The sequence below is a fragment of the Ursus maritimus genome, unplaced genomic scaffold, assembly GCF_017311325.1.
Source record: "Ursus maritimus isolate PB19 unplaced genomic scaffold, ASM1731132v1 scaffold_18, whole genome shotgun sequence".
Lineage (NCBI taxonomy): Eukaryota > Metazoa > Chordata > Mammalia > Carnivora > Ursidae > Ursus > Ursus maritimus.
The window spans coordinates 47,542,296-47,554,916 of record NW_024424230.1 but is presented as its reverse complement, the minus strand read 5'-3'; the positions used below and the strand labels follow the sequence as shown (position 1 = coordinate 47,554,916).

Here is a 12,621-nt window from a genome sequence, read left to right as displayed (position 1 = left end):
ATCATAAAACTTAGTATTCTCTCTCTATATAAAGTACCATGTGGTTTCATAATGGAGGACTTGATTACTTGAAAATGTCTTTGTCTTTGCTTACTGTTTTTATGTTGACTCTTCCTTAAAAATTTTCCTGCAGACACTGTGTCTCTTATTTCGTGTTGTATTCTCTACATTACTGAATATGACGCTTTATGCATAATAAGTGCTAAGAAACTTTTCTAAACCAGTCTGATTTTCCAGTTCTCCTACTTGTTAGAGAAATTTATCTATAAGAAAAAGTCTTACTAGTGAAATTGCTGTGATTAATGTTAGATATATTTAGAATTTTAATAGACTTTTTTAGGAGAGGCAGTTCTCTAGATCTCTTAGATACACTCTAAGGTGTATCTCACACAAACTTGGTAATAATTCTAGCACCCTGCATAGTGCCTGACAAGCCTAAGTATCACTGAAGGATTGAAAGAATTTGAAAAAATGAACACATGAAGGAAACAATTCCTGATGGAGTTGTCCCTGAGAATGATATCACACTTGTCTTCTTCTCTAAAAGTAAAATATGTCAGTGATTTTAGTGATTATTCATAATGCAACTGATTTTCTTCTTATGAGATATTATAGACATACAAAGAGAGATATTTCATTACTCTTTTTATCCAAACGGTACTGTGCAATTATTATTGCCCTTTATATCTGGTTCTTGTCATTGCACATTTCAGTAGTTGTCCCTTGATCTTTGTGTTCTCTTGCCTCTTTTATAATTTGGGTGTAATGATAAATGACTTCTCTTTGGAATCCATACCTTAGAGCTGTGTTAATGGGGAAATTAATGTAATGAGGTATATACATTTCTTTAAGTGTATCCTTAAGGAACATAAAATTCTATTACAAAATGACAGCATGCCTCTAAAAACACAGACAGAAGGCACTATAATTACTGCAGTAATAACTTTACCACTGGTGTTCGAGATGAAACTGCTTTGTGTGTGTGTCCATGTTCACGAGTCTCTGCAGATTGTGGCTTTCTATAGCTGTAGTTGGTCATTTTTATGTACTTCTGTGTCCCGTATCTACATATTTATAGATGAGTTTTGCCTTTCCATAGTACAGTTTTATGCTCCTTAAGAATACATTTAAAGAAATGTCAAAACAGCAGCTGCAGTGACGTATTTTCCACAGTGCCCTGTCAGTTGTGGACTCTGATGACACTTCATTCTGTCTGTAGTTAGGATAACTAACGTGGGCTCTAGCTAGAATTTTTGTTTTATTCCTTTGCCCGTCTCTGCTGGTTCTATATAGATAAAACAGAGTCTGAGTGGAACTGTGTTCATGTTAAATTTTTTGTGAGTAGTGTTTTTGATTTCTTTGTTAAAAGAAGATTCACCCTTTTCCATTGGGTGAGCTATTCAATTTGAAATTTAAATAGTATTAGAAGTACATAAAGATGCAGAGATGTATATAAATGGAAAAATATAGCATATAGTGTTTCTTATACAGATGCATTAAGCTGTAGCTTAATTTTTTTAGCATAACTAAAGCTGTTTTTATGTATACTAATGATGCTCTTGATGTTTTCAAAAGCATTTTAATTAATGAAGTGATATAAATATTCTGATAGGATTGATTATAAATATTTTCTTTTACTAGTGGTCAAGTGGGTTCTCGAAGTCCTTCTATGATTAGTAATGATTCTGAAACTTTAGAAGAGTGCATGGTGTGCTCAGATATGAAGAGAGATACTCTTTTTGGCCCATGTGGACATATTGCTACCTGTTCTTTATGTTCTCCACGAGTCAAGAAATGCCTCATCTGTAAAGAACAAGTTCAGTCCAGGACAAAGGTAGTATATTTTTAATACAGTATTTTATCCTTTTATGAAGTTCTTTCACACTATAAATAATGATAAATAAGATTATATGATGCCATATGTCTGTTAAGTTTTGGTCTAAGAATGATTTAAATATGAGAATGTATAATTTATGTATTTATCAAGAGAACAATTTTGAGTTTCCTTCTTTAAATGTAAACTGTAGAAGTTAAAAATAAAATTGATCTACTATTTTGCTTTCAAAGCTTCTTAAAACCTAGAGATGTATTTAATTCCATTTTTTATTGTAGTTACTTATATATTACACCTCTTTTGAGTACATGGACTCTCATATTCATCTTTATAAAAGACCACTTGATTTTTTTTTTTTTTTGTAGAATGTCACACATTCTGGATTTGTTTGTTTTATCACGGTGTTCTTTACTTTGTTTCTTTATCCTCTATGTTTCCTGTAAACTGGAAGTTAGATCTCATGGCTTGATTAGTCAGCTTAAACATTTTTGGCAAGAAATTCTCACAGACGGTGCTACTCACTTTGTATCGTGTCCCACCAAGAAGCAGATGAAGTCTGACCACCCCGCTGTGAGGCCAAATTCTGTATCCTCTCGGAACTTTTTATGTTGTCTGACTCTTTGCTTTTTGAGACGTATTATTCTTTTCTTGGTTTCTGGTTTCATTCTTTTTCTGTGTAACGTCGTGCTTTATCATAACTGTACCAACTTACCCACTTTGGTTGTACTGAAATAATTGATTTTCCTTTTTAGTTTTTCCATATGTGTATGTAAAGTGAGATTTAAGTTTCTTACACATGATTTCTCTTAAGGTGAGTAGCTGTAACCAAAAGATACGTGTGGTGGTCTTTGGTTTCATTTATGAAGTTTATACTCTTTTTTCATTCTCTTCTTTTTATTCTCTTCATTTTCCCCTGATGTCTCTTAAGCTGTTCATTTACCTTCATTAATTAGAAAGGAGCTGGCACTAATTCTTTTAATAAATTAGCTGGCAGTGACTTAAAAGGTATTATTTTGCCAGTGCTTTGTACATTTTCATGGGGAACCTTCTCAGACTGGAAGATTGTTCCTTCTAAGCAACAGTTTGGGAATGAATCTGAAAGAATTTAAGCCATTCTCTTATTTTTAGATTGATCTGTGTATTCTGCTGTTGCACTTGAAACTTTCTGTGTTAGATTAAGCCCTATTTCAACAAATCTTTATTGAGCACTTGTTTTGTAGTGAAGACAGAGATGTATATGATAATTCCCTCCTAAAAAATTGTAACCTACGGGTAAACTCTGACTTAGATTAAAAGCTACTCTGCCATAAAGGATGTTGTAGGTGCTTTAAGAGAGCTATAAAGTGAGTTCAGAGCCCCAGGATGCCTGCTGGAAGCAGAGTCTCCAATACGGATTAACCCTTACTGGTCCTCTGGTCCAACTCTAGGATTCAGAGTTGAAAACAACTGAAGCTCAGAGAGATTTACTCAGAGTATCAAACACAGGTCTCTTGATTCTTAAGTCCTTGTTCTTTCCCCTGTCTGATGACACACAGACACAATTAGGAAATGTCTGCAGAGTTCGGAAGATTGACGGAGCAGGGAGGTAGAGAGGGAGGAATATGCTGTCATTCTGTTTCAGACCACTTTTGAATTCCAAGAATTAGTGGACTGTCAGTTTGACTTCAAGAAATTTTCAGACCTGTAGAAAAGTACAAAAAGTACATACCCACCAAATAGATTTGCCAGGTTAGCTGCGGAGCCTTTGAATATAAAGAAATAGTGACCCCAAGTGGTTAAAGGATAATGAACATCTTCATTAAAGATAAATTATAAAACTAGTATTTGGTGGAAGGGGGACTAAAGAAGCTTTGTCTCTTTAGCAATTAAAGAAATGTAGATAAAAAATTATGAATTACCATTAATCATTCCTATCCAATTAGCATAAATAAAATTTTAAAAATGCTAGCCAGGAAAGTGGAAAATGGACACTCTCTCAAACACAGCTGCAGGTTAAATAAATGGGTTCATGTTTTTGAGAGACCATCCTGACAATATTTATAAGCCATAATAAATATGCTTTTATTTAGTAATTCCATTCCTGGGAATATAACCTGAGGAAAAAATCCAAAGGGGAAAGAAGTTAAGGCTACAAAGATTTTTTTCATATATATTTAATAGGAGATTTGGTGAGTAAATGATTGTTTAATCAATTTGATAGATTATTTTAAACTCTTTATGAACATTTCAGATGTATAAAGAGTTGCATTGGAAATCTTTTAAAGAAATAGCACATCATTATATAGAGGGGAGAAAAGAATTATCATGCATTGGGCACTGATACTATCTTAGGCATTGACCTAAACACTCTACACTTAATATCTGATTTACCCTTTACTACCCTGTGAAGAAAGGTGGTTCTTTATCATTCAGATAAAATGTGCTGTGGCTTAACAATGTTAGGTAATTTGTTATTATTGGAGCTGCAGTTTGAATCCAAGAATATGAAGTTCTCAACCCACCATGTCTTACTGCTTTCCCCTGTTACTCAACTATAGAAATTCTATGTACATAACAAGGTATAAGTTGGGAGAGTCCATAGAGAGCATGTATGCAGTATTTGGTTAGTTAGGTGAAGTTATGGGTGACTGGTGGTCACCATTTTTGGACAGGAATTTCAAGTGGCACAGATCTGGGTAAATGTGAACATGTGCCAGAAGAGAGACAGGTGAAAGATAGATGTGAAGCAAGGGCAGTGGGATGGGTGGGGGGTGAGAAAAGCTAAGAGCCAGGTTAAGAAGTAGCTGTGCTCTCAAAATTCAGAGGAAGTGGAGATGAAGAGGAGGTAAAATTGAGGGAAATTATGAATAGGTTGTGGAGGACTTGAGGCTTTAGAGATTAGGGAGAAAGAATAGCCTACAGCCATGAGCTCCCACCAGTGTGGGGGAACTGACCAAGTCCCGGAAAAGTTCCTCCGACGTGGATAAACAGAAAAATTCCACCTGGGCTCTAGAAGTCTGCTAATCTGGCTGGGTTTTTATTAATATTAGAAGTCTAGCTTACCTTACATTTATTTTTATACTTTTTTGTTTTTTAAATTTTTCTGCCAAAGTAGTTTTTGAAAAAAATTAAAGTCCATTTTGGTCTTTCTGACCACAGAGGAAATGGAGTTTTCTTTATCATTTTTTGGGACAGGTAGGGAGAGTAACATGGAAATAGAACCTGTGAAGGGCCAGGGTATGTAAAGGTAAAAAAATGAGTAACCAAGAGAGTAGAGGACAGAGGAGGAGTGCATATTAAGTTTCCCGTGCTGAGAGTGTTGCCTTATAGAGGAAATACACTTGGATACAAAAGGAACTGTTAGAGTTAGGAGATTTATCTGTAGATGTTCACACTTGTGCTGTAACCTCTTTTTTGTAGATTGAAGAATGTGTGGTATGCTCTGACAAGAAAGCAGCTGTTCTTTTTCAACCTTGTGGACACATGTGTGCTTGTGAGAGTAAGTAGCCTGTACAAAACTTAGTGTTTTTATAAAAATAGAAAATGAAACAAATTACAGCTTGGAGTTGTTTTTTTTTTTTTAATAACCCATGAACAAAAACATGGGTAGCCCTCTCTAGAACCTTCCATGTCTTCCTCTGTATTGTGTATAATGTCACCTATGTCCCTCCTTGCTCCCGAGTGTTAGAGAAGACAGAGTAAGCTATGTGTTCTACCCACTCACATTTTGATTCATCTGTGTCACCACTAAATGATCTCTTCTCACACATGGTAGAGACTTATTTCCAAAGACATTTAGTCTAGCCCTTTTCACATATAAAATTAGCACATCCTCATTTGTCTTCACCTTGATAGTGCCTCTCCTGCATACTTGCCCTACTACTGAACCACCCACAGCAACCATTTGGGGCTATAATGTCTGGCCTTCTTAACCTTTCTTAATCTTTATGTCAAAAGAGCTTATAGGACTCTTTGGGAGAATACATAAAAGTTCAAGTGATGTTTTAAAATAGCTCTTAAACATATTCTCTCAAAGGCCTTTGCCTTTTATACCTCGCCTTTTCAAATTCATGTACTGTTCAGCATTCTCTTCCTTTGTTTTCATTTGTCAGTGAAGGATTTTAAGCAAGTTAACAACTTACACCTTACTTAAATGGGCTCAAGGTAAAGCATGGTGTTTCCTTTTTTTTTTTTTTTAAGATTTTATTTATTTATTTGACAGAGAGAGACAGCCAGTGAGAGAGGGAACACAAGCAGGGGGAGTAGGAGAGGAAGAAGCAGGCTCCCAGCGGAGGAGCCTGATGTGGGGCTCGATCGAGGATCTGGGATCACACCCTGAGCCGAAGGCAGACACTGACCGACTGAGCCACCCAGGCGCCCCTGGCGTTTCCTATTTTAAACTAGTTCAGAGGTGCCTGGGAGGCTCAGTTGGTTAAGTGGCTGCCTCCAGCTCAGGTCATGATCTCGGGGTCCTGGGATTGAGCTTCCAATGGAGCTCTGTGTTGGGCTCCTTGTTCAGTGGGGAGTCTGCTTCTCCCTTGCACTCTGTCCTGCCCCCCAACTCCCTGCTCTTGCTCTCTCTCTCTCTTTCTCATGAATAAAATCTTTAAAAAAAAAGTTCCGTCAGTAGGTACTGATTTTCAATATAATATCTAAGTAATACACAACTTGTATGACAGATTAATCTTATTGGCATAGATTTGCTTTAAGCCTTGGTGGTTTTTTTCATTCTGATAGGCAGCTCCTCAACTAAAGAAAGAATCAAGGTTTCTTCCTGTAACATTGTCCTCAAGTAATTGTTTTTGTTTTCCAAAGACTAGTATAATGGCTGTTACGAACCTAGGAGGGCTTGTGGATTTCTGTCTTAAGTAGAAAGAGCTCAGGTTACTTAAGTTTTCACAGTCTAGGGGCTGGCAAACTTTTTCGGTAAAGGGTCAAATAATAAATATTTTTGACTCTGTGGGCCATTTGATTTCTGTAGTAACTACTTAAAACTCTTTCCTGTTACTCAGCTCTGCCATCATAGTGCAAAAACAACCATGGACAATATGTCAATGAATAGGACTGCTTTTCATTAATACTTTACAAAAACAGGTACCTGGGGGCGCCTGGAGGCTCAGTCTGTTAAGTATCTGACTCTTGATCTCAGTTCAGGTCTTGATCTCAGGATTGTGAGTTCAAGCCCTGTGCCTAGGGCCGCACATTGGGTGTGGAGTCTACTTTAAAAAAAAAAATGTGAGCAAAAACAGGCACATGGTTGGGTTTGGCCTGGAGGCTCTAGTTTGCTGACCCTTGTCCTGGACCTAAATGAGACCTACAGAGACTTGAAAGCTGGTTATAATGAGTAGTTGGTAATATAGATTTTCAAGCCTTATTACAGTACTTTCTTCAGGAGTTTCCCAAAGTTTTTACATTGTCTGTTGCATTCACATGTAACGAGAGTAGCAGCTAACTTTTATTAAGCTCTTACCTTGTACCAGACATTATTTTTTTTAAGAGAAGAGAGAGCATGAGCACCAGGGGAGGGGCAGAGGGAGAGAGAGAATATTAAGCAGGCTCCACGCCTAGTGTGGAGCCGGACGTGGGGCTTGATCTCACGACCCTGAGATCTTGACCTGAGTCTAAATCAAGAGTTGGACCCTTAACCCACTGAGCCATCCAGGTGCCCCAGACATTTTAATTACTTTTGGAGTGTTTCCTCATTTATCTTCACAACAACCCTAAGAAGTAGATTGTTTTTCTCCATTGTACAGACACCTTGTTAAACATTTATTTGCCAGAGAAGATGAAATTGAGGTGGAAAATGCCTCTCTTTCAAGGAAGGTACAGTGAAGCACTTAGTCCTTTACCTACATCTCAGTAATGTTAGGCAGAGTATCGGAACCTCAAAGAGTATAAAACAGTGCCTTGACAGGGCAGAAGAAGGAGAGATTGTATCTGTTTTGGAGGAAAGGAAGAATTTTCTAGAAACAATGTACCAACCTAACTTAGTAGTTAAAAGAATTTGTGATAATCGTGGTTATATATTATGTATTGAGGCACTTAAATTAATCCTTTAAATTTAAGGAAAAAAATCTGCCCTCAGATTTAATACAAATCCCAAATGAGATTTCTACTAGCATTAGTTCCTACCTAGTGTGTCATGCATAAGCCAGCATCAGACCCATCTGTGTTTAGGCCTTGACATGAGATCGGTCTTGATAACCCTTCTCTGTCCACTGGCGTAAGCACCATTAGGATTATGTGCCCCATCTTGTCCATGTCAGTGGTTTTGTGCTTTTTTTTTTTTTAAGATTATTTATTTATTTATTTATTTATTTGACAGAGAGAGAGAGAGAGAGAGAGAGAGAGAGAGACAGCCAGAGAGAGTGGGAACACAAGCATGGGGAGTGGGAGAGGAAGAAGCAGGCTCCCAGCGGAGCAGGGATCCTGATGCAGGGCTCGATCCCGGGACCCTGGGATCACGCCCTGAGCCGAAGGCAGATGCTTAACAACTGTGCCACCCAGGCGCCCCAGTTTTGTGCTTTGTTAAAGTTTAGTGCCTGGTCATAAATTATTCCTGGATACCTGTCACAGTTGTCATTTATTTTCCATGTTTTTGAAATGGTAAAGACCCTTGCTACTTAGATGAAGATATGGAGTATACTTTCATAGTAAATGCTTGTGGGAAAGGATATATTGAAGCGTTGTATGTTATTTTGTAATTGATTAACAGCTTCAGATGTAGAATTAACAATGCACAACCTGTATTTGTGCCTAGGTATTTCTTCTTTGGGATGGGAGAGCATTCCTCTGATATATAAATATTAGAAAGTCCATTATGACACGTTTGATGTTTTCTTGACTGCTACATTAAAAAAGTAGTTACTAAACAATTTCCTTATTAGATTACATCAGTTTGATAGAAGGAAGAGAATTCTTCAACATATTTTAGGAATTTTAGGGATAAGCTATTTACAATAGAAAGTACGTTTAGAAAATTATGTGAGCAACCTTATAATTCTATATTAGTTAAAACTTATGGAAAGTATCTTTCTCCTTTATTCTCAAGGCTTAAGATCCTGAAATATTTTTTATTAAAAAAAAAAAAACAAAAATCCCTTTCACAATTTATTCTAATGTATTAGAAAATGCCATTATTTTCATTCTCAAGCCTTAAGATCTTGAAATATTTTTTGTTTAAAAAAAAAAAAACCACAGGGGTGCCTGGGTGGGTTGGTTGGGCGTCTGCCTTCGGCTCAGGTCGTGATCCCGGGATGCTGGGATCGAGTCCCATGTCAGGCTCCCTGCTCAGTGGGGAGCCTGCTTCTCCCTCTCCCTCTGCTCCTCCCCCTGCTTGTGTGCGCATGCTCTCTGTCAAATAAATAAATAAAATCCTTAAAAAAAAACAAACCAGAAAAATCCCTTTCACTATTTATTCTAATATATTAGAAAATGTCATTATTTTCATAACAATGGGCTCTGTCTTCTAGAGGCTGCCTATGAAGAAAATACATTCGTAGGTCAGTAACATTTTAAGAAGGTAGAATTGTGCATTCATAGAATTTGTTTAATGTTTCAGTGTGAGATTTAAGTTATAAAAATGAGCAGAGAAAGGCAGCCCTCTTGTCGTGTTGTCTCTTGTAAGAAGTATTCTATTGCTATTTTGCAGACTGTGCTAGTCTGATGAAAAAGTGTGTGCAGTGTCGGGCGGTAGTTGAACGAAGAGTGCCTTTCATTATGTGCTGTGGAGGGAAAAGTTCAGAAGATGCCACTGATGACATCTGTAAGTGTATTTTCTTGAGCTTTTTCTTACTTTGTTTTCTTGTTGGGGCTTTCATGAAGATCTCGTCTCGCGTGTAGTACACTGTTGCCTTGTAAAGCACAGGGTTTGTGACCCAAAACTCCAGAGGAACGGGGGGGGGGGTTTGCTCTTATTACAGGAAACTTGAGGTTATGTTTTTCTAGGTTGCACTATGATTATAGAACTTGAAGCATTTGTCTTTTAAGAAACATCCACGTAGGATATAAGAAAATTGTTGTATTCTTGCTTAAAGAAAATATGCTGTTTTTAAGATTAAATTTAGTGTATCTTGGCAGAACAGCATATTGCACATTTTTTCAGTTACACAAGTATTAATGCCTCATTCCTTTGTGTAGCAAGTTTTACCTAGTGCATGTCAGTATTTTACAGAATAGTATTTATTTGGGACAGAGTAACTGTAGATATACTGAAGTGTAACTCAGTGAAGGAGTGGAAAGATGAAAAGTAAATTATTTACTTTCAATCTTTTTAATACTGTAGCTGTATAAAAATATTTTTCATCTTTGCACTAGATATCAGCTTGGATAGTATCCTTGATTTCTTTGTTCTGTGTATGCATGAGGAAGAACATTAGTATAACCACCTTTGCCCAGGGTTTTTTGTCTTTATCACCAATAGAGTAGAATAAAAGTCCCAGGGACAAATTAACTAGAGTTAAGAGAGTAAAAATCTAGAGAGTAGTAAAAGTTGAAATAGAAAATTTCCCTCCATTTAGGAGACCCACTGATCACAGCTTTTCTTTCCTGGAGTTCCTCATCTCGGATCAGTAGCAAGGAGGGTTGGGCAGAGAGGAAGGAGCCTAGGTTTTTGTGTGTTCTTAGAAACATCATGTAAGAGACTTTATAATCATTGCTTCCAAAACTGGCTTCTTAAAAAAGTGCTGTGCTGCCTGCATTGTTGGGTTCGTACAATGCGGAAGCAGAGAGAACAAGCATAAAAGGTATTTGTGAGCTTGTCAAAGGAAGCAAGTAGTACCTCAGAAAACCCAAAAGTCTGTGTGTAGATTGTTGGCTAGCTGAGTTAAATATAATTAGAAAATAATGTGCAAACCTATTTCTTTCTGAAGATTATAAATAGAGAAGTGTAATACGAATGTCACTACTGCATCTGTTGTCCATGAATGAGAAAAATTTTTAAAGAGGATTCTAATAATAGTCTTGTGTTTTCAATAAAGGAGTAATAATTTTAGAAATAAAAAATCATTGCTATGTCAAAACAATCATAACATTAAAATATTTATTTTATTTACATTATAGCAAGTGGAAATATTCCAGTATTACAAAAGGACAAGGATAATACCAATGTCAATGCAGATGTCCAGAAGTTGCAACAGCAGTTACAGGACATTAAAGAGCAGGTACTAATGATTCCTTCTTGGTGAATGATGATTGTAAGAATGGCATTTAATAGTTTTCTATAAAACTACCAATGTTTTATGTAGTAATCTTGGCTCATATTAGGGTATCAATTGTAGTGTTTAAATATTTGCAAAAGGTAATATGTTTCAAAGATTTAATCAGGCACTTTCCAATAAACATGAAAAATGCTCAACCAGATGAGTAATCAAGAAATGAATATTGGGGTGCGTGGCTGGCTCAGTCACGCATGTGACTCTTGATCTCAGGGTCGTGAGTTTGGCCCCCCCTTTGGGCATAGAGCTTACCTTAAAAAAAAAAAAAAAGAAGAAATGAAAATTAAAACTACAGTTAGATGCCTTTTCTTACCTACCTGACTGCATGGAAAACTCAGTGTTAGAAATTGTCAGTACTGGGGTGCCTGGGTGGCACAGCGGTTGGGCGTCTGCCTTCGGCTCAGGGCGTGATTCCGGTGTTCTGGGATCGAGCCCCACATCAGGCTCCTCCGCTGGGAGCCTGCTTCTTCCTCTCCCACTCCCCCTGCTTGTGTTCCCTCTCTCGCTGGCTGTCTCTATCTCTGTCAAATAAATAAATAAATAAAATCTTTAAAAAAAAAAAAAAAAGAAATTGTCAGTACAAAGCGTTAGAGTATGTAGCAGCTGTAACTCACATGCTGCTGATGGGAGTGTAAATTAGTAACACCTCGGGAAAGTTGGTCATTATAATCATATAACTAAGCAGGATGTCGTTTGGGGATGCAGGCTTGGAAGAAATTGTATAGGCGGTGTTTAAAACCAAGGGTAGTGGTTTTCTTGGCTGGGATGACTGGAAGGGAGCACAAGGGATGTTTCTTTATAGAGAGATATATCAGTGCCGATTACATACACCTGACCAGTTTGTGAACTTTTATCAAACTGTACATTTATGATTCGTGCACATTTCTGTATAGATGTGATACTTCAGTAGAGAGGAAAAATGTATATTTTTCTGTCTCACACACACACATTCAGACCATAAAAGCAAAGGAAGGAAAAAAGCAGTATTTAGAATAGTGGGTATCAGTGAGCGGTAGATGGAAAGTATTTGGGAGGATGTTTGGAGTGGCTTCAAAAGAAAAGGTAGCATTCCATCCTTTAAACTTTCTTCATATCTTATACATGCCAACAGAAGTTCTCTTTTATCTACTCAATATTTAATAGCAGCAACAGTAAAATAAAGAAGTTAGTTAAAACTTGTTACATATACAGTGAGTAAGAAAGTCTGTCTTCCCCTGCCCCCAACCCCCCCCATTTGATCCAGCAATTAAATCAGATCCAAAGGGTTGAGAAGCAAAGGGTGTTATTTCTTTAGTTTGGGTATCACGTCAGTGTTCCATGCAGTTGTTAATCATCACTCTTGTCTTTTCTACTGAACTTATAAGAAAGTAACATAGTCAATAAATAGAGTGAGTCAAGGTAACTAATGACCTTCGTGATATAGTAATATGGTAGTTACAGTAATTTAGAATTAAATGTATATATTTACTAGGAATTTAAACACCCATATGAAAAGATGAAAACTCTTATGACTCAGCTAGTTTTTCTTTTGAAATCCCGCACCTAGTAATACTTATTATATAGTGAATAAGTAAAGATAAACATGGATTTACC

The 12,621-nt window shown here is 36.9% G+C and overlaps 1 protein-coding gene across 1 annotated transcript in view; it reads left to right on the top strand.

Annotated features, from left to right (window-relative positions):
• MIB1 (MIB E3 ubiquitin protein ligase 1) overlaps positions 1-12,621 on the top strand; it is a 127,787-nt gene that overhangs the window by 106,986 nt on the left and 8,180 nt on the right. Inside the window, exons 17-20 of the mRNA XM_040632663.1 lie at positions 1,642-1,834; positions 5,234-5,312; positions 9,465-9,578; positions 10,874-10,974. Of these exons, the coding sequence (XP_040488597.1) occupies positions 1,642-1,834; positions 5,234-5,312; positions 9,465-9,578; positions 10,874-10,974 (487 nt within the window). The remainder of the gene's footprint in view (positions 1-1,641; positions 1,835-5,233; positions 5,313-9,464; positions 9,579-10,873; positions 10,975-12,621) is intronic.